Here is a 22689-nt window from a genome sequence, read left to right on the forward strand (position 1 = left end):
CAAAATGAAGTTCACTTGGTGGTACTTTTAAGCATAATATAAGTATTAATATTTTAACCTGGTTTTTCTTCCTAGATTGTTGGTCTAATTGAAGGTCATTTATGCATTTGGAGGCGTCAAGGGAAAAGAAGTATATTTCCTTCAAAGGAAGGTACATTTTCACGTGGCTTATGCATGCGGTGGGTATTTGAATGCTCATGTTCTTTACTTTTCACAGTATTTTTAAATATACTACATTGGTGATCGCTTGTTACTTGTGATTTACAGTACTGTCATGTATATTTTGCCATGGATCTAAGCTACCGCACCTTAAACATTTGACTTTTTTCTCCCTTGTGCTTTATTTGCTTGCGTCTTTTTTTGTGTTTGTATTTTTCCTTTCTTTGCATGCATAAATAAAAATATATAATTCACAGAGATGATGGGATGTATGCAACTCTTGCTAATCAAGAATGCCATATTTTTGTTCTCTGATCATGAGCTGTTGTCCCTGTGCTTCAGTGTGGTTTTACATGCTTTTAAATGATTTTATATTTGGCAATTGTACTCGAAGTTATTCTCTACATTTTCAATGAGTTACTTTTTTTCTTCTCTCTTTCTTCCTTTCTTCTTCTTCTTCTTCTTCTTCTTTTTAGTCTCCTTATTTTGAGTTCCTTATTTTAGTCTCTTTCTTATGGGATTTATGAACTGATTCTTCTTGTGGTTATAGACTATGACTGAGATATAATTGTACCTATATTACCTGATCAAGTCTTTCTACATAATAATAAATATGTATCTTTATTATAAAAAAGATGTTATCATTTTTTGTGATTTGCAATCATTTTTTATGTTTTTGTTGATTAAGAATTTTACTTTTTTTGTTTCACTCCTTTTTCTTTACCCTACCTTTCCTTTATATTTTTTATTTTGAGAAAAGGTGCATTTGAACTGTAAGGGTTCCCCCTCTCTGATTGTTTGCCTTTTGCCTTTCCTTTATATTTTGTCTTTACTTATTTTTTTTTTCTTTGGGCCTATTGGTTCTTTCAATGAGCCTCGAGCCCTATCCGATTGGACTTCTTGAAATGATGTTGCTATTCAAGTGGAGAAGAAATTTGATAAGACCCTTAGCTTCTAACAAGGGAAAAAGAGGGAACTACAACTCGACTAAGAGAAAAAAGGAAGAGGAGCTAATCATGGAAAAAAGACTGACAATTAAAAGAAGAGCTTGGGTTGAGATGCTGAACTCGTCCAATTCAAGTTTTTAAATAGATTACATTAGTGATACATAGAGTTTGAATTAGACTTGTGGTTCTAATCTCAGAAAGTAATTAACTAGAAAACTATTATTCTAGGCAAGGGAACTAGGGATGCTAGCTATACTTCCTTTGCACCAAATCTTCTTCCACTTCTACCCTTAACTTTCTAATCCAATTATGGTAGTGAAAGGACTGAACTACCCATTAATAGTTGAAATTACCTTTACCCTTGTGTGCAAATACTCTTACCCCCTAAGAAAACCTTGTCCTCAAGGTTCAAAATCTGGAAATCACATAAAAGAACTCGTCCTCAACTTCCTAAGTGAATTTTTCATGTGAGGCTTGATCCCACTATACAAGAACTTCAGTGTGTAGGTTTCAGCGACTATTACCTTTACCTTTGCTAGTTGTTTCTTTTGCTGCTTAAATAATAATTACAAAAATAACTTTCCCAAAATTTTTGGCCTCTCAGGTAACTTAGAGATCAATATCTCGTATAGTTGGTCTGAAAATGGGGACTAGAATCTAAACCTTAGAAGACATCTCACTGATACTGAAGCCCTCCTTGCATCCCAACTCCTTCTCACTCTCCCAATAATGATACTCTAATCTGGACCCCCTGTCCCAAGGGGTCTTTCTCCACATCTTCTGCCTATACATATTTAAACAATCTCTCAGCCCTCCCAAAACACCCTGCTGCGTATGCCTGGGATCTGCTCGCCCCCCCACGTGCTAAGTTCTTCATTTGGTTTGCCTGCAGAAACAAAATCTTAACCTCTGATGCTTTAATTCGTAGGGGCACCTCTGTCTTGGACCCTCACTGCCCCTTTTGCATAAATACCCCAGAAACAACACATGTCCTTCTCTCATGTCAGTTTGCCTACCTTGTCTGGACTTCCCTTTTAAACAAAATTGGCCTTCAATTATGTGCCTCTGGAAACATTGCTGACACTATCCTCTCCTTAGTCAGTACAAAACTCCCAAAATTAGGAAAAATGATCTTATCTTGATTTATTGGTCACATTATCTGGGCTCTCTGGAAAGAGTGCAACAGAAGGAAATTCCAACTCAAATCTTGTCCTATTGAGATTTTAACTGAGTAGATCTCTAGTGAAGTCTCTGTCTGGCTCTTAAACAAAAAAGAATTCAAAAAGTTCAGTGACTCGAACTTCAGAGGAAATTGGCAATCTATTGCTGGGATGTCCCTACCCTCTCGCCCCCCTACCATGACCACGTGGATCCCCCCTCCACCTGGGTACACAAAACTCAACTTTGATGGCAGTGCTTTAGGCTGCCCAGGTCCTGCAGGATTTGGTGGTGTTATCCACAATGAAAATGGCGATCTCCTCTTCTCATATGCAGGTCCCCTCGGCAACTCAGATTCTACTACTACAGAACTCTCTGGCCTTTTGCATGGGCTCAAGGTCTTCTCTAGCCACCTCTCTGGCCCCTTTTTTATTGAAGGCGATTCAAAAGTAGTCATCAATTGGTGTGCTAACCATGGTCATCCCTCGTGGCGTCATTGGGATATGTTCAATGAAATTTATAATTTATTTAATGAATTAAACTGTATATGGAACCACATTCCTCACTCAGCTAATCACTTAGCAGACTCTCAAGCTAAGGCGGGTGTGTCTCTCTAACACTTTGTTGTGGAGTCAGGCCCCCAAAGCTAGGTTTTTATTTCCCCTCTTGTTATCAATATACGCACTTTCATAAAAAAATAAATTAATAATTACAAATTACTATTTTAATCATGTTTTTATATTGTTAGTTGTTTAATGTGTCTTTTAATAGTGTTTGCTAATATCCTAACTTGGACCATGTGCCCTCACTTGGGGACTCAAAGTTTAGCTAATCACATATTAACTAATTAATTATTAGATGATTATAGATTATATTTTAATCTATTGTAAAAGAAAGGATTAATCAATAATTTAGAGCAATAATTATTGATAGTAATAGCTAATAATAATTATAATTAATTAGAATAAATGTATAATTATACTATAAATTAATAGAAGTAATAACTAACAAGTACTAATGTAATACTTATAAGTACTAATAGAGTAATAGTAACTATTAAGATCCAGGACATATCCTCCTTTTTTACTTGTTTTTGGACTCATATTCCATTGGTAGATTCTCTTACTAAAAATGGGTCTTCCTTACAATCCGTTGTTGTATCCAAATCGCTCATGTCATTTTTTTATTCTCTTTGTGCTTATTAATAAAGCTCACCTTCTTCTTAAAAAAAATAGCAATTATTAAGTGTGACCTAATCTCCTTATATCTCCATAACTACTCATCTTATGTACTTGAAAATTTACCTACTGATATAATTTAACGTGCGGAATAAGATTACATAAAGAAAATTAACCCTTGAAGTAGTAAAATGATCAAAATACCCCTGGATGTATTTTCTAACACTCCCCCTCAAGCTGGAGTGTATATATCTGGGAGTCCCAATTGTTGCAAAATGATATAAATTCTCGCTTGCCAAGGGCCTTGGTGAAGACATCTCCCAATTGATCCCCAGACCGAACAAACAAAGTTACTACCTCCTTTTTCATTAATGCATCTCGAATGAAGTGACAATCCACTTCAATATGTTTAGTCATCTCATGGAAAATTGGGTTACTGCAATAAAGATTGCAACCTCATTATCACAAAACATGTTCATCGGCTCATCTTGGTTGAAACCCAACTCTTGTAAGATTGACCTAACCCACATCAACTCGCTCAATGTGTGAGCCATCACCATGTATTCAGCTTCTGCACTAGACTGGGCTTCAACATTCTGTTTTTTACTTCTCCAACAAACCAAATTTCTTCCTAGGAATACACCATATCCAGAAGTTGACTTTTTGTCCAGTTTGGATCCTGCATAATTTGCATAAGAGAAAACCTCTATCTTCATATGATTGTTGGGTCTAAAGAAAAGACCTTTTCCTTGTACTAATTTTAAATACCTTAAAATTTTTTTTGTAGCTTCTAAGTGGATTTTTCGAGGACGTTCCATAAACTGGTTCACTATACTTACTGCAAAAGAAATGTCAAGTCTAATAATTGTTGCATAAATTAACTTTCCCACTAACCTCCGATACTGTGTTCTGTCATTTAATTCATCATTCTGCTCATCATGGAGGTCATGTCTCACTTCCATTGGGGTATCGGCTGGCTTGGCTCCCACCAAACCATACTCTTGAAGCATATCTATGACATACTTACATTGGGTCATCACAACACCTTCTTTACTTTTCACCACTTTAATGCCTAGAAAGTATTTCAACGGTCCCAAGTCTTTAGTTTGAAAATGTGCAGACCAACTAGACTTGGTATCCTCTATACCAGAAATATCACTCCCAGATAATATAATGTCATCTACATAAACCAAAAGCAGCACAATTCCAGAGGATCTCTTCATCACAAACAAGGAGTGATCATAATGACTCCTCGAGAACCCCATAGATACCACAACCTGACTGAATTTTTCAAACCAAGCACGTAGACTCTGCTTCAGCCCATAAATCGCCTTCTTAATTCTGCATACTTTATGTGTCTCCCCTTGAGCAACATATCCTGGAGGTTTCCCCCATATACTTTTTCTTCCAAATCACCATATAATAAGGCCTTTTTAATGTCCAATTGACGTCGGGACCACCCCTGATTCACTACAACTGAGATCAAAATACGAACAAACAATAAACAAGCAACAAACAAAAAGGTTTCAAACACATCAATACCAAATGTTTGAGTATACCCCTTTGTAACCAATCGAGTTTTATGCCGCTCTATAGTACCGTCTACATTATACTTGATAGTATAAATCCAACGACTACTAACAACTTTGGCTTGTGATGGTAGATCACACAGTTGCCAAGTGCCCCAATCTATCAAAACATCCATAGCTTGCTTCCAATTAGGAGATGAGAGAGCCTCCTGCATTGAAGAAGGGATAGTGCAAGTAGAAATGGACAAAGCAAATTTTGTATAGGAGTCAAATGAGGAACAAAAAGACACAAATTGAGATAACGGATACCGCGTACCTTTTCCTTTCTTAACACCCTTCCCGAGTGCAATAGGAAGATGTAGATTATTACCTCCAGGATCTTGAGATGAGTTAGAGTCATGGTCCTGTGAGAGAGTCGGTGGTGATACTTCTTTCCGGCGTTTATATACAATGGTTTCTTGACAGTGATAGCTTATGATGGTCCAACAGGCTCATCAACTGATAAAAGGATAACTGCTGCCAGTTCAGGTGAGGCAACAAGATCAGAAGGTAAGGACATAATGGAAAAGAACGACACATCCTCAAAGAAAGTAACATCAACAGATAAAAATATTTTTCTAGTGGATAGGTCAAAAAACATTTGTACCCCTTCTGTGTGTGAGAGTACCCAAAAAATACACACTTGACTGCTTGAGGAGACAACTTATCCTTGGAAGATCCAAATGCATGTGCAAAACAGACACATCCAAACACTCAAAGAGAAATAGGAAATAATGGCTTGAATGGCAAAAGAACTTACATAGGTATTTTTCCTTCTAACACAGACGAAGACATTCTATTAACCAAGAAATAGGTTGTATGAACGACATCGCCCCAATAAGACTTGGGCACATGCATATGTATCATCATTGTATTAGACACCTTCAGTAAATAGCGATTCTTACGTTCAGCTACACCATATTGTTGAGGGGTAAAGACACATGATGTCTGATGAATATTTCTCTGTTCTTGACAAAAGACTTGGAATTTATGACTCATGAACTCCAGGCCATTATCAGTACACAAGATATGAAGCGAAGCAACAAACTGATTTTTTTATTTCATTAAAGAAAAGTTTGAATACATCAAAGGCTTCAGATGTTTCCTTAAGAAGGTAAATTCAAGTACACCTACTAAAATCATCGATAAAGGAAATAAAATAACTCTGACCAAATTGACTAGTCACAGGACAAGGACCCTAAATGTTTGAGTGTATAATCTCAAATAGATGGCTGGTTTTATGAGATTAGACTAGAAACGAACTTTTGTGATGCTTGTCCAGTTGACACGACTAGCACTGAAAAGAAGAACAGAAGGAATGTCTGGAAAGACGAGTCAGTTTTGTTGTAGATAGATGACCTAGCCGCAAGTGCCACTGTAAAGGAAAATTTGCGGTATGTAACGCTTGAATATTATTCTGTTGATGGTTCTCCAAGTAGTATTGCCCATCTCTCTCACGAGTGGAACTAATCGTCTTCCTCGTCGCGAGATCCTAAAAAACACAATGAGTTTGATAAAATGTGAGAGAACAATTAAAACTTGGCTAGCTGACTAACTGACAACAAATTTAAAGGAAACTTGGGAATAAAAAGCGTTGATTGAGTAGACAGAAAGGAAGTAGGAGCAATATTGCTTACTCTTCTAGCAGGAGAGGTAAAACCATATGCAAGATTAACATGTTTGACACATAGACTCTTTAAATCGAGAACAATGACGACATACCTGACATGTGTCTGGAGGCTCCGGAGTCAAGAACCTAGGACAGTGACAAGTGAACATGATAAGTTGCCATACTTGAGTCAACACTGGTAGAACTAGGAACTGGGATGGAAGCATGAGCTACAGATGTTGATGTCGAGGCAGCAAAGATTTGAGCCATGCGCTGAACAATCTACTGTTGTTGTTGTATCAATTGTTGCATCTCATTTGGAGCACCCGGTGTAATCGACTTAGAAGAATCTAAACTCCCACTTCCACTATTAGGAGTTGTAGAATTAGCCCATGCAAATTTCCCAAACTTAACCCAACATCTATCAAAATAATGATTATATCTGCCACAATGAACACACTTATTTTCTGATTTACCATCACGACGTCCTCTACCTCTACCTGAGCCCTCTGTACCTCTACCTTTGCCACTACCTCTGCCTCTAGCTCTACCTCTAGAGGAATCTGTAGGAGCTGATGTGGTGTTGGAAGCGTTAAGAGCAATGACTTCCATTATCTTACCTCCTTTACCTGCTCCAGTTACAATAGTCTTCTCAGCCCGCATAATACGATTTAAAGTGGTAGAGAGAGTAGAAATTTCATCTGAAGTTCACAATTGGGCTTTAATAGCATCAAATTCAGCACCTAAACCATCCAATTTTTTTGCACCAAGCAGCTGATTTTGTTGTTTTCTCAACTCATTCTCATCCGTAGTAAATGGATGATATACATTGATATCCTGTCATATGCCAAGGAATTCACTATAATACTTTGTAACAGTTTGATTTCCTCTTTTCAACCCAAAAAAGTCTATATACTACTCACAAACTCGAGAGAGATTACTCTCCTGTGCATATTAAAATTCTAGAGACAGTCACATTGTCTTTGTTGTCTCATAATTCATCACCTGATTTCTCAGAGTAGAATCAATACTATTGACAATCCAGCTTATAACCTGTCCTCTGCCTCCCAATCATCACTTGGAGGCATTGGGGGATAATCTCGGATAAACTTCATCTTCTTTCTACCCTTAAGATACATTTTGACAGACTTAGCCCAATTAAGATATTAGGCTTTGTTAATTTTTCTGAAGTAATCATGATGCTATCTTTCCCATCAGACCCAAAATTTTCTCTAGCCGGGGTATAAACTTTTTCTATTCAGCCATAATACTGATGTATGATTAAAAAAAAACCAATTTAAGCTTCCAGATAATTTTCAAATATATCACAAAAGTGGGCCCCACTCACAATTTAGGGTTAGGGCACAACAATAGGATATGCGCACTTCAGCAATCTAATAACCAGTAATTCACAGCTATTTCAACCAATATTGTGCAAAAGTAGTAGCAATTAGGGTTGACATCATCAATTGGATGATGACGCAAGCATCCTACACTGGATTGGGTGATGTGGATCTCAAAAAAACCAATTAGGATCCCGATTAGGGCAATCAAAGTGTAGAGCTTCAATTATTCATAAAACCAGTAACCCTAGGGTTATGGCAGAAAAAAAAAGAAAAAGACTTTACTTTTATGAACCAACATAAAAAACCTGTAGTTTTTCTCCTTCCAATTGGTCCTAAAAATGGCAAGAATTTGTAGTAGAATATTCCCAGTAACGATCTAGAGCTTTGATACCATGTAAAAATCAAGATTTGGGTGAAGGAAGAGAAGAAAATTGAGAGAAAAGGAGAAAAGAGGAGAAGAATTTTCTGAAGAACCTAAAATTGAAGGTCTTGGGTTCAAGTTTCACCTAGATATGAGGTGTAATGTGTTAATCAACATTCAAAAAAATCTCTTTTTCATAAATACTGGTTTATAATTCTTTTTTCCCCATGTTATGTATGTTTGCAGTTTATTGCATCAGTGTCTATGGGCATTTTGACATGATTGTGCAGTACTATAAATGAAAGAGGACAAGGTTGAGTCTTGGAGAACTGTTACACTCTCTTCGTTATTTCTTGCTGGCCTAAACTTTCTCTCTTTCTCTCTCTATCTCACACACCCATTCTTCTCTTTCTCTACTTGCTGTTTTTCTTCATCTTCACTCTACTCTAATTCGAAGCCCCAGCAACACTCCTCTTGCTGGAAACCTTATTTTTTCCACTCTAAATAATGAAACCCTAGGGTATTTTAAGTGAACCAAGTTAATAGTGTACTCTTCTTCTTTGTGGTCATCCATCTATTTTTCATTTATTCATTTACATCTTGTTTCAGATACATAGATCCTGAGGCTGCAGTTGGGTGTGGGGATGGGACTGTTCGTGTTTTTGATATGTATAGTCAGAGTTGCTCTCGAATTATCAGGTACAATATATATATACACACATATACATATCTCTTTTGCTGTGAATATCTGCTTACCCTGTTTGAAGCATAAAAGTTGTGAAAATGTGGGATTAAGAGATTAAAGAGGTACGAGGGTGAGAAAAGAAAAGAGTGTCCAAAGAACAAGGAGTTCACAAAAGAGTCTGGAAGACTCTTTCTTAGGGGTCAAGTTCGACCCCTAGCTTCTTATTTATATCCCTCAAATGTAAGACAAGGCCAATTAACAATATTGCCCCTCCTCTCCTATATTACATAAAAATCAAGATTCTGACTAAAATAACTAAAAATAGACATATAAAAAGATGATGCAAGGAAGGAGGAACAAATACTGAAATACTTATACTACCTACATGAAAAAATTACATAAATACCTTCATCAGACAATTTAATGCCCCCTCCAGCTGGAACATCTATATCAAGAAGGCGCAGTTTGTTATAAAAAGAAACATGGCTGATAAAAGCAGATAAATCTTGAATCTCTTTATTTTTACCAAGGAGGCATCTAGCAGTCTTCTTTCTTAAAGAGAACCAACTTATAAGCGTGGCCGAATTTTCTTCCATAACCACAGTGGAGAAAGATCACACAAAGTCCCCATCCGAAGAACACTCACAGCTCCACTTCAATGGAATCACACTACCTCCTATTTTGTCCTTTTTCTGCTGAAGTATGGAAAATCCTTCATTAGAAGATTTGAAGCTACTATTGTTTCCTAGCAAATAAGCAAGTTTAAAGACTTGTGGAGTGTATTGGATTCAAAGTGGTGAAAGGCTACAGTGGTAACTTCTGTAAGGACTTTTGGGTTTGTGCCTTTCCCCTCATGACCTCCTTCCCTAGACTCTTCTAAGTAGCAAGAAACCCCGATGCATCTATTGGTAACCTCTTGTCCACAAATGCCTGCAAGCTTAGCCGGAACTTCGATTTTAGAAGACATATGATTGAGGGCAAGCACTAGAATTAGCGACCTTCTTGCCTTGCTTGATAATTTTTCTGCATTAGTGACAAGGTGGACACCCTTATCTGGATGTGGGTTTTGAGTGTAAGTTTCTGATTTCTTCATGCTGCAATGTCCTCCTCAATAGCCTGTCTCCATCTAGTTGCCTTGCCTCTCACTTGGAAGCTGCTTGGTTCCCCTAAGGTCCTTTTTTTCACCTGGAGCTTGCTTCATGGAAAGATTACAACCACTGACAGTCTCACCTCTCACCAGAAGACGTTCGACTGGCCTTTCTCTCATATGCAGATTATGAAAGGTTGAAAATAAATCTGTAGACCACCTGCTGCACTGCTCTCTCTCCAGTGCAAAACTTGGTTCTCTCTCTGTTTGGTTGAGCATCTGTATCCCAGCCACCTTCTAGGGTTTGATTCTTGGGTCTGGGTCTTGGTTGTGATATGTTGAAAAAGCCAGTAGCATCCTCGTACCATGAATTATCTAGAAAGAGATAAATTAGATAGTGTTGAATTTCTGGAAAAGAAAAATAATTCATTGGCTTGATTATAACTGAGGACAATAAGTTTCTATTTATAATTGAGGAAACAAGTGGAATTAGATTACAATTAAAATAGTCATGTCCCAGTTACACCCAAAGTCAAACATTATAAGTCCTAAAACAATTAAATAACAGAACATAAATAGAAGACTAACATAATGAAAGCTCCTCTAACTGACATACTTATATGAGATTTCCTCCCATAAAACTCCTGTAAGATTCCGCCATATTAATTATTGCTCTGCGAGGCTTCTTTCTACGGGAGTCATATAAGACTCTTCCATACTTGCTCTTCAACAAATAGTCTTCTCCGATAAGTGCTCCTCTCCTCCCACTCAGCTTTGAAAGCTAGGGTTATGCGGGATGTTATCTTTCAGTTGCAAATTGTCAAAGACTTTTCTGAAATTCTGGTTGACATCCATAGAAGAGACTACACTTCCTTTGCTGGCCTTTCGCACTGCCGCTCTTCTACTAGCTTAGTTTGGTTGCCTCCTCCACTAAAGACCATCAAGCTGAATTTCGAAGGGAGCACCTTTGGCAACCCTGGCCTTTTGGGATGTTGGGGTGTGTTCCAAAACTCCTTGGGCAGGTTATGGTCTCTTACTCTATCCATCTTGGGGTTGTGGACTCCAAGGAAGTGGAAATCTGATTGATCCTAACTGGATTAAAAATATTCAAGCAGTACTTCTCTTCTAGCTCGCTGATGGTTGAAGGACTCTCATAGTTTTTTGCGGGTATAGCAGAAATGGCAATTTCTCCTGGAGATTTTATTTCTTTTTTTAGCAGATTATGGTCCTTTCTAGTTGTATTTCAATATCTTGGCATCATGTTTTCAGATCAGCAAATGGGTTGGGATCATTCTTCCTTCTTTCTCATTCACTCTTGGTGAAGTGGATTCTACTTGAGTGGAAGTTAGGGCTACTTACAAGGACTTATACTGCATATACATAATGATAACTTCTTAACCTTTGATCATGGAGGGAGATTCAAATGTTGTTATCTCTTAGGGGGAATGTTGACATTTGTGATCAGCTGGGAATCACTTGGAATCACTTCTTTTACTTGGTGAGTTCCATAGTGGATATTGTAAAAACTCAAAAGTGTGAAGTGGAGAGGAGAGGAGAAAGAAGAAGGATAGATAGAGAGGAAGCTGCACATAAGAGAGCAACAGCTGTTGGGATCAGAACTAGACCCTGACCCTCTTTTATTCAGTCACTTAAAGATAATTATATACAAGAACAACATTACACCTCATTCCTAAACACCTTATCACTCTTTATATATCAGAATTAACCAATATGTTCGAATAAAAACATAAAGACATCTAACCTATGAGGGACGCATGTGAAGTAAAATTACCATTATGTCCCTGAATACATATTTAAACAGATATGTTTGCCAAAAAGTGAGCTTCACACCAATGTCTTTTTGGGAATTTATATCCTAGGTTTTATTTGTATTCTTATTTTCTTTCTTCTGTATCTTTTTGGGGTGTTTCCTGCTCCTTTTTTTCTTTTTCTTTTTGAGCCATAAAAAACAAAATGTTATCATGATGTTTAATCACTACATAATAGGCTATCTGTGATTACCTTTCTAATACACTGTTAGCTAGGTTTTGTATATTTGTGTTATCTGGTTCCTGTGAAGCTGTATAGCATCTTTTTCATGCAGAACAATGTTACTCTAGTCGATTTTCGACTCTGTGGATTCCTGTCTTCCCGTCTTCTGTTTTCCTGTTGATGATTTCATTGATCTGTTATATTTGTTTTTGTAGGATGCATTCAGGGTCTATAACGTGCTTGGCTTTAACTGATGATCAAATGATTGTCAGTGGTTCTTCCCTTGGAAGTATAACTGTTGCTGGTCTCTCATTTGATCAACGGGTGGGTTACCTAAGGACATCGACTGCTCTTGCAGGCAAGTTTATGCACTTAAAGGTGAAAAAAAAGAATCTTGGAGAGATTTAGAAGAGAGAGAGAGAAGAAATTGAGAAGAGAAGAGTCTTGGGAAAAACAGAAAGAGCTGCTTTGAGTCTACTTGCTGTAGAGATTAGGCTCAAAATTCGAGCCAGTCCCCTCTTTATTGTATCACTCAGGTGGCTTGATGCATCAGGACAATAATGCCCCTATGTACAATATCCCTTATTACTTCTTTAATACACAACAGAATTATGCCAAACTTGAAACATAACATACAGACAAGTAACTTGACATGCTGGAATCTTATGACCTCCACATGAGTTTGGTAAAATTGCCAAACTACCCCTGCATCAGTATTTTAACACTCTCCCTCCTCAAGCTAGAGAGTAAATATCCAATAGTCCCAACTTGTCACAAAGTGCAAGGTGTTCACGCCTTCCAAGAGGTTTTGTAAACACATCTCCAAGTTGTTATGAGGACTTCACATATGGGGTGACCACTTTCCTTTACCTGTCGATATCTCTAATGAAGTGGTAATCTACTTCTATATGCTTCGTCCTTTCATGGAACACCGGGTTACTGGCTATGAAAATAGCAACTTGATTATCACATTTCATAACCATAGGTTCTAAAGCAGGAAACCCAAACTCAACAAGAACAAATTTCACCCACATAAGCTCACTAACTATATGAGCCGTCGTATCATTTAAAAAAAAAAAAAAGCACTGAATATTGATCTTATTCAACATTTTAGTAACTCAATGAGCTGGGTTAGAAGTCACCACTCTTACTTCCTTTTAATGCTAAGGGGGTTCCTCTCATCCTTCTTCCTCTAGAATTTAAAAAAAAAAAAAAAAACTATATTTTGCCTGAGCTTTAGCCCCTACGGCCTGTTTCTTGCTCTTCCAACTCACTAGGTTACCTCCAACAAAACAGCAGTAACCAGTAGAAGATCTTCTATCTATTTTACACTCAGCGTAATCTACATCGTAATATCCCAATATAGTAAGTCTTCTAGGAGCACCTTTCAAATATTTCAAAATTCTTTGAGTTGCCTCTAAATGTACCAATTTTGGGTTTTCAGTGAATTGGCTTACTACTATGGCATAGGATATATCTAGCCTAATAACTTTTGCATAAATCAATTTCCCAACTAGGAGTCTATACTGGGTCTTGTCCTTGGGAATAGGAGTGTGAGAGTCATAAAGTTCAACATTTACTTCCATAGGAGTATTCACAGGCTTAGCTCCCAAGAGACCATACTCTAGCAACATATCTACATCATACTTCTTTTGACATCGAATAACACCTTTCTTGCTTTGAGCTATTTCAATACCCAGAAAATATCTCAATTGTCCCAAATCTTTAGTTTGAAAGTGTGTGGACAAATCTGTTTTTGCTTCCTCAATTTCCTTCTAAGTTACTCCCAGATAACACAATATCATCAACATACGCGACTAAATACAACAATACCAATTTCCTTTGCAGCATAAAAAATAGAATGATCACAATGACTTCTATGGAATCCAAAATTCATCACTGCATTGCTGAATTTTTTGAACCATGCTCAAGGACTTTGTTTAAGCCCTTTGATAGCTTTCTTCAACCAACACACTTTCACTGTCTCCCTTTGAGCCACATACTTAGGAAGTTGCTCCATATATACTTCCTCTTTGAATTCGCCATACAAAAATGCATTTTTGACATCCAACTAAAATAATGGCCAACCTCAGTTAACTGCTACAAAAACCAAAATACGAACCGAAGTGAGTCTAGCCACAGGAGAAAATGTTTCCAATATGTCAAGTTTGTATGTCTAGGTATAGCCTTTGGTTACCAATCTAGCTTTATATCGATCAATAGTTCTATCAGTTTTATATTTAATGGTGTAGACCCAGTGACACCCCACAATAGTTGCCCTAGAAGCAGGATCACAGAGACTCCTTGTGCCCCTAGATACCCAAGCATCATCTCCTCATCCATTGCTCATTTCTATTCATGTGAAGCAATAACATCTTGCACTGAACGAGGTATAGAAGACACAAACCAAGACATAACAAAAGATTTATAGAAATGTGACATAAATCAAAGCAAACATATCAAGAGATAAGATGAGAGGTACATTACCAAATCAGATAAAATCGAACATGTAGGCAAAAAGGAAGATGGCTTGTCTTGAGGGGCGAGCTTATCTATTGGAGCCTCAGTGGGCACTGGCGCAGGCAGAAGATGACGAGATCGCCAACTGTATACCTGGAGTGGTGGAGTAGAACCCGCATTGGATGCATCCGTAACTTCAATGAGAACTCACATGATGAATGAGACTCTATAGAAGGAGCAAAGTAAGGAGTGTTTTAAAAAAATGTAGCATCAGAGGATACATAAGACTTTCTCTTAACTAGATCATAACATTCGTATCCTTTCTGATGACGTGAATAACTCAAAAAAATATATTTAACTGCACGAGGAGATAATTTACCTGTAGGTGGACCACACAAGTGAATGAAGCAAGTAGACAAAAAAACACGAGGAACAACATCAAATAACTTACAATTGGGTTTTAAAACCTGCATAGGAACTTGTCTTTTTAAAATAGATGAAGACATGCGATTAATCAAGTAACATGAAGTTAACACAACATCTCCCTAAAATGACATAGGAACGTTCATGTGAAACATTAATGTAAGAGACACTTCCACAATGTGCCTGTTTTTACGTTCAACCACTCCATTTTGTTGGGGAGAATAAACACAAGATGTTTGATGAGTAATACCTCATAGTGCTTAGAATAATGCAAATTTGTGAGAAATTGAAGTCCATTATCAATAAGAAAGATATTAATACGTGCGTCAAATTGATTTGTAATTTCATTAAAGAATTTCACAAATACATCAACGACTTTAGACTTCTTTGGAAGTTGATACAACCATATGACTCTACTAAAGTCATCTATAAATGACACAAAATACTTGAATCCAAATGGACTAGGGGCTCAACATGGACCCCACATCTGAATGAAGCCTATGACTAGAACTAACTGGGAAATTAGATCTATGATGCTTTCTCAGTTGACAGGATTCACAATCAAAGGAAACATGAACTGGCAAAGAAAGGGTAAGAAGGTCGGAGTTTGGCTAGTGATGGGTGCCCTAAATGCAAATGCCGTAGAAGCGGAGATTCTTTGGCCTTTAGTGCCACAGTCTGTTGAGTAGGAGCATTCTCCATCAAATAGAACCTACCCTTTTCACATCCTAAACAAATCATCCCCTTTGTCTTCAAGTCTTGATACACACAAGAGGTAGGAGAAAAAGTTATAGAACAATTCAGAGACTTTGTTATGTGACTTACACATAGAAAATTAATAGGAAAATTAGGAGCAAAAAGAACAAAATTCAAAGATATATCATGTGTTGTATGAAAAGAACCCTCCCCCTGAATAGGAGAGATAGACCCATCCATGAAGGTAACATGACTATATGATCGAGAGGAGTGAATAGAATGAAACAAGGACGCGGTACTTGACATGTGGGTAGAGGTTCCTGTATCAATGATTTGGGAAGGTGAATGGGACACATTCAATGATGGCGTACCTATGCTAGCAGAGTGTGTTGTAGAAACAACTGTCTTAACAAATTTTGCCCATGTTAGCTTGCCAAATTTCTCCTAACATTTATTAGAAAAGTGGTTGGTCCGACCACTGTGAATACACTTTTGATCCCTTCTATCACTCCAACCACGACCTCGAAAAGAGGAATCTCTACCTCTACCTCTAGTACAGCTCTCATGACATCCTGCCTTAAACTTACTAGATATTGAGTGGAGGTTGAGAGCAGTTGCGTTTGAAAAACGAGTATCCTTCTTAGGTTTACCAGCCACTACTTCTGCTCAAATAACTCTGTGAAAGACTTGTTCAAGAGAGGTGACTTCATCATTGGCCAACAGTTGTGCCCTAATAGCATCATAATCAGATCCTAAGTTACCTAGAAATTTGGCAACTTGAATCTGGTTTTTCTCTTTCTGTATATCATCAGTATTTGTAGTAAACGGATGAAAGGTGCTGATTTCCTGTAGAACACTCCTCATCACAGTGAAGTAATTGGTAACTGACTTGTCACCCTTTTGCATGTTGAAGTATCTAACATATAGTTCATAAATATGAGACAGATGGCTTTCTTAAGATAAAATAGAGGCCAGTGTGGTCCACATCTCCTTAGCCGTCCCACAGCTTAAAATCTGGTTACTGAAATGTAACTCCATACTTTTCACGAACCATGCTATTACCTGGTGGTCTTCCACTTCCTAGTCTTCATTTATAGGGATAGGGGGATCATCTCTGATATACTTGATTGTTCTTTTGGCCTTCAAGAACATAAGTACCGACCTGGACCAATTAACATAATTAGATCCATTCAATCTGACTAAAGTAATCTAGAAAGATTGAGAGTATTTGCTGTCTGAACTCTCAATAGGTTTAAGTTCAGCAAAATGATTGAAGATTATTGGATTCTACCATTTATCCTATCAAACACACCACAATTCTATCCAAATCAAGCCCTTTTACTCCAAAAAAATTCCAATTACTACAACAAAAGAACCCTGTGCAGCTTAAGTGGGCCGCACAAGTCAAAATTAGGGCATAATCAGGAAACTCAAGTTACAATCTGATGGGTAATGGCACACTCTCCAAATCAGCAATTAAACTTGAGAAAAATCAGTTTAGTGGGTACTTGGTATGATGACGCAGGCAAGAGGTGATGACGCGGGTCTTGGGAGGAGTGCACAGGTAAGAAAGGGGCTAACGTTTCAGTTAGGGACCTTTTAAGGGCAGTAGATCATAGGACTGCTCAATAGGCAGTAGAAACCATCAACCAAATGGTTATGGCAGGGAGAAGAAGAAGAATTTTTATTTTTATTTTTAACCTACCAGTCCAAAAATTGGTGGAGAGGACCTTCAATAAGATTGATCGATGTGGAAATTGAAGCCTCGGCTATAGGAAATCTGCCCGAGAATGTCTTCTACTACTCTGGTACCATAAAAATAAGAATTTAGAAGAGAGAGATTGAAGAAATTGAGAAGAGAAGAGAGTCTTGGGAAAAGCAGCAAGAGCTGCGTTGAGATTAGGCTCAAAATTCGAGCCAGTCCCCTCTTTATAACGTCACTTAAGGGGCTTGACGTATAAGGACAATAATGCCCCTATGTACAATATCCTAACTTCTTTAATACATAACAGAATTATATCAAGCTCGATACATAACATAAAGACAAGTAACCTAACATGCTGAAATCATATGACCTCCACATGAGTTTTGGTAAAACGACCAAACTACCCTTGCATCTGTATTTTAACAAAAGACTTGAAGGTTAGGGAAGTTGAGGGAGAGAGAGAGAGAGAGAGAGAGAGAGAGTCTCTCTCAACCTTAACTCTCTCAAGTTGACACCCCAACTAATAAACTAGTCCAACACCTTCCCTCTCTTGCATTACAACTTACCTGAACCCTGGGAAACACTAAATCCCTTTAGCCCCTATCACAGCCACCCTTCTCCTCCTGACCTAAGTAAAACCTAGCTCTTTAACTACATGCATAATGTCTAAAACATCCCAACCATCTGAGCAAGCTCCTGTTCTCTTTGCATGTAAAGGAGGATCTTAACAGCTTATTAGTTAGAAGAGACATCTATCTTTAGCTAGTCATTGTATCCTTAAAATTTAACTAATATCATTGTAAAGGGTACATATTTTATAGGTAAACTAGATACCTTTTTAAAATAATTTCTTTGGTGGATTTCTTTTACCTGAGGCATGAAACATAATTATTTACAGCAGTGCCATTATTTTATTTTTTTTTGTGCCTTAATTATTCCAATTCACTTCTATTAAAAATGCTGTGCCTTGTTGTTGTAAGAATTTCAATTTCCATCTTGTGCAAGTAGTACTTAGCTAATGGTGGCATAGTTTCTCTTCAACAGGAATAAGGACCCTTTCTTTTAATCAAAGTTCATATTCAGTATATGCTGGATCTACAAATGGATACTGTCATTGCTGGGATCTTCGGTGAGTAAATATTTTTTAAGACATGTATCGGTTAGATTACAATTTCTGCTAATCTTTGGGATATTAGATACTTTTTGAGCTCATCCCTTATGGGAGGCAGGCTTGATTGGGCCCTTGCTACTTAGTTTGTACTTGATGGCACTTGATTTGATTGGGTTGTGCATGTGGTGGAGATGCATAATGAAGTTATAGGCTTTCTATGCTCTCATTGTTAAGAGTACCACCTCAAAAAGGATCTGCAGATGACTCAGGCAATGGAGCTGTCTGGTTAGCAGTGGTCTCTACCTTCTCCATGGCAGATGGTTGATTCTGCTGCTTGTCTCCCCAAACATGAGTCTTCAACAGAGGAGATGTACCTGTTTGATCAATGGGCCAAATATCTAAAGAATTTGTCACTGATGGTGATGTACCTGCAGTACAAAAAGAAATATCTTAAAAAAACTTAACATCTGCACAAGTGAACAATTTTTTTCTAGAGTGGGACGATTGCAAGCATAACCTTTTTGACTCTTTGAGTATCCCAGAATTAAAACATCTAAGTGCAAGTGCGTCATGTTTATTTTCTTCATTAGCTCATGCGCATCTTGTTTATTTTCTCCAGAGACAGGTAATATACAAAGGAAACACATTGAAATACACGTGGTATCAATGGAAATGGATTCTCACTAGGGAATAGTATTGAGAAAGGCATCTCACTGTTGAGGATGCCCGATGACATTCTGTTTATAGGATAAGATGCCATGAGAACAACATAGGGCCAAATAATATGAGTGACATTCATGGAGATTAATAAAGTCTTTGCAATTTTTAAAAATGTCTATTTTTCCTTTGACTACATCTCTTGTTATGGTGAATATGTGCATGAAGTTTGTGTATAGTGCTCCTTTTATAACAGAATGATAAGAAATTTGAGGGTAGACAATCCCTGGCATTACCAAATCTGAAAACCTTATTTGAGTATCAAATTTAGAAACATAATTGGACTAAATGATTGAAAAATTGAAAACAATTTTCAATGGTTCATGAGTGTAATCATTCACAAAAGTAACGAAGTATTGATATTGAGAAATATTTGATACATGCACTGGACTCTAGACATAAAAATGCACTAAAGTGAACAAAAATCAAATTCCTTTCCCTATCCCGTAGTGAAAAGGATACTCTATGATGTTTATGCACTTTAAAGTAGACAAAGACTTCAAGGACGCAACCTGATGGTTGAAGGTTGGAATGAATGCCCAAGCTTGTTGTGCATTGTAATGCAATGATTTTGTGAACAATTGCTACTGTAAAAGGATATAAATTTAGATAGTGTAGGCCTCCATGCTCATGGACGCCACCAATTGCCTGTTTTATCTAGAGGTCATGAAAAACATAATATGTAGAGAAAAAGGTGGTAGAATTGTTAGATTATATCTCTAAAGGGTATTTTTGTTTTTCACATTATGGTTGTATTAGATAGGTGGGTTCCCTCTCTCTTAGTACCTGTTGTAAAGTTGGGTCCAAGGCCTATCCCAAAATGACTAGCCAACTTAGGAAACCTTTTTCCCAACTAATAAACTCAAGATCTTTGTACTCACTAATCTATGTGGGACTATTCCTTAATACTCCCCCTCACATCTAGGCCCTCTTTTGTGGCTCTACAAGTGGATAATTTAGGTGTGCGCCCTCTTTTGTGACTCTACAAGTGGATAATTTAGGTGTAGGCCCTCTTTTGTGGCTCTACAATTAGATAATTTAAGTGTAGGCCCTATTTTGTGATTCTTCAAGTGGATAATTTAGGTGTAGGCCCTCTTTTATGGCTCTACAAGTAGATAATTTAGGTGTAGGCCCTCTTTTTGTGGCTCTACAAGTGGATAATTTAGGTGTAGATCCTCTTTTGTGGCTCTACAAGTAGATAATTTAGGTGTAGGCCCACATATGAGTACCCGCTCTGATACCATGTGAAGCTGTGTCCAAGGTGTTAGGAATTAGACGCCCTAATTTCAAACTAACGAGAGCAATAATAATAAACGCAGAAGAAGGAAAAAAGCAAGCACGAAGAACCCACACAAGATTTATACAGGTTCGCCTTAAGGTGAGATTACGTCCTATCTTTGTCGTTGCAGTAATTCACTATAAAGATGAAATAGTTTACAAGAGAAATCGCACACACTTACAGGTGTTTTCTCTAACCTCTCTCGGGTTGCAATTGATGCTCCTCGGATGATAAAACCCTAAGAGCGACGCCCTCAAATATAAAGAGAAAATTAGGGCAACTGGATTACAAGTATGAAATCCCCAAACTACCCTTAATGAAATAGTAGTCAATATATCGTGGATTTGGCAGGGGCTTTGCCCCCCTTCTAACCCCCATGGCGACCTTATCGCGAAGGTCGATCCGCGTATCGACTCAGCGTAGGACGTTGATTAGGCTCCACAACTTAACACAAGGCCCATCCCAAAATGACTAGCCAACTTAGGAAGCCTCTTTCCCAACTAATAAACTCAAGATACTAATCCGTATGGGACCATTCCTTAACACTTCCCCTAACGTGTAGGCCCTCTTTTGTGGCTCTACAAGTGGATAATTTTAGGTGTGTGGGTTCTAATCAACCTCTTGTATGATCAAGTAAAAGAAGCTAGCTCAAATATTGTAAACTAAGTAACTTAGGCCAAGTCAAATATTTCTTTTTTTTATTTAATTTTTTTGGCAAGGATACCAAATCAAATTCTTTGTAATATTTCAAAATACCAATAAAATATCACAAAATTCATGGCTGGAAAAATATTCTAAATAAGGTAGTTTCCTCCTTCAATTGGTGCCAACTTAGCAATCAAAGAAGACACCTTTCCTTGCCGGTTTTTTTTGAAATTTTTAGGCAAGGCAATCTTTGACAAAGAAATCAAGAAAAGTTTCCAGATATTGTTAGTTAACAAACGGAAACTTTCCAAGGTAGATCACGAGATACTTTCCGGATATTGTTGATCAATAATAGTAACTCAAAAAGTTTAAGCAAAAAATTCGGCTTAAATCCGAATCTTCGCTTGCAACAATATACGCACATGACATTTGATTCTTCCAATGCGAATAACTCCTTAATATGGATCAGATTGACATGAAATATTCTCATTCTGAAACTAGACTTAAATACCTTTCAACCAAGTATAACTTTTCTTCATAAAATATACTTCTTTGGAAATAAATAATCTGATAGATTTTAGACTCTATAAAAGGAGAAGAAGATGGAGAAGAAAGAGAAGAAGAAGAAAAGGAAAAGAAAAAAGTGGTGTTTCTCGTTTTTCCTGAAGTATTATTTCTCAAATTTTATATTTCATTGGATGTTTCACTCTCTTGCCGTATTTTTCATATAAAAAATTATATACCAATGGAAAGACATTCGAGTCTAGTTTCCAGAATCATTGAGATCATATTTTTTTAGAAAGAAAAATCCACATCTGAAGCCGCAAAGCTCAAGGAGCAGAAAAGTTTTGTATAGCAGTAGAAAGCTTCAACTTTCGAGCTGTCTTATGGCATCAAGAATGAGATTTTGTATGGAGAATTATATATGAAAAGAAACATCTATAAATCTATTTTCTGACCTATTCAACCAATTCTCATTCTGAGTTTTTTAGATGGAGATATCAATATTGGAAGAGTCAATGGTTATATTAGCCAAAGGAGAATAGAAGGAGAAGTATGAAGGATGAGCAAATGGGAGATTGTTTGATTTTTTTATTATCTAACAACACTTGGTGCAATAAATGGCAGTCTACCATATCTTCCAACATTTCAAGTTTACGTTGTATTGGAGTTAATTCATATTTGCCAGCACCCTTTATTGTATAACTAGCGAGAGGGTTGTTTTGGTCCATGTACTTTTATTTAAGTGATATAAATAGTGTTAGGGGGTGATTTTAACTCCTAACAAGCAGTGTCCTTTCTTCACAATAACTTCACAAAGCTTTCTCTCTTGCTCTTTTCTGTTTTTTCTTCTCCAACCACTTCTCCACGAATGAGATGCTGTCGATATCATTCTCTTTTCTATAATCTGTGGAAATCAAGTAAAAACGTTGAATTATATGTATAAAAGGTGTTAAATTGGGTCCAAGGGCCTATCCCAAAATGACTAGCCAACTTAGGAAACCTCTTTACCAACTAATAAACTCAAGATCTTTGTACTCACTAATCTATGTGTGACTATTC

The 22689-nt window shown here is 37.2% G+C and overlaps 1 protein-coding gene across 2 annotated transcripts in view; it reads left to right on the plus strand.

Annotated features, from left to right (window-relative positions):
• The window catches only part of LOC137945590 (F-box/WD-40 repeat-containing protein At3g52030), a 29361-nt gene that overhangs the window by 4354 nt on the left and 2318 nt on the right, over positions 1-22689 (plus strand). The window contains exons 5-8 of one of the 2 annotated variants that reach the window (XM_068791530.1): positions 76-179; positions 8936-9025; positions 12306-12448; positions 18419-18503. In XM_068791530.1, coding sequence (XP_068647631.1) covers positions 76-179; positions 8936-9025; positions 12306-12448; positions 18419-18503 — 422 coding nt within the window. The remainder of the gene's footprint in view (positions 1-75; positions 180-8935; positions 9026-12305; positions 12449-18418; positions 18504-22689) is intronic. The other variant, XM_068791531.1, reaches the window with a different exon arrangement.

Source organism: Aristolochia californica, unplaced genomic scaffold (assembly GCF_029961685.1).
Source record: "Aristolochia californica isolate CCGP_79_NKW_82.1479 unplaced genomic scaffold, dmAriCali1.0.hap1 SCAF_12, whole genome shotgun sequence".
NCBI classification, from domain to species: Eukaryota; Viridiplantae; Streptophyta; class Magnoliopsida; order Piperales; family Aristolochiaceae; genus Aristolochia; species Aristolochia californica.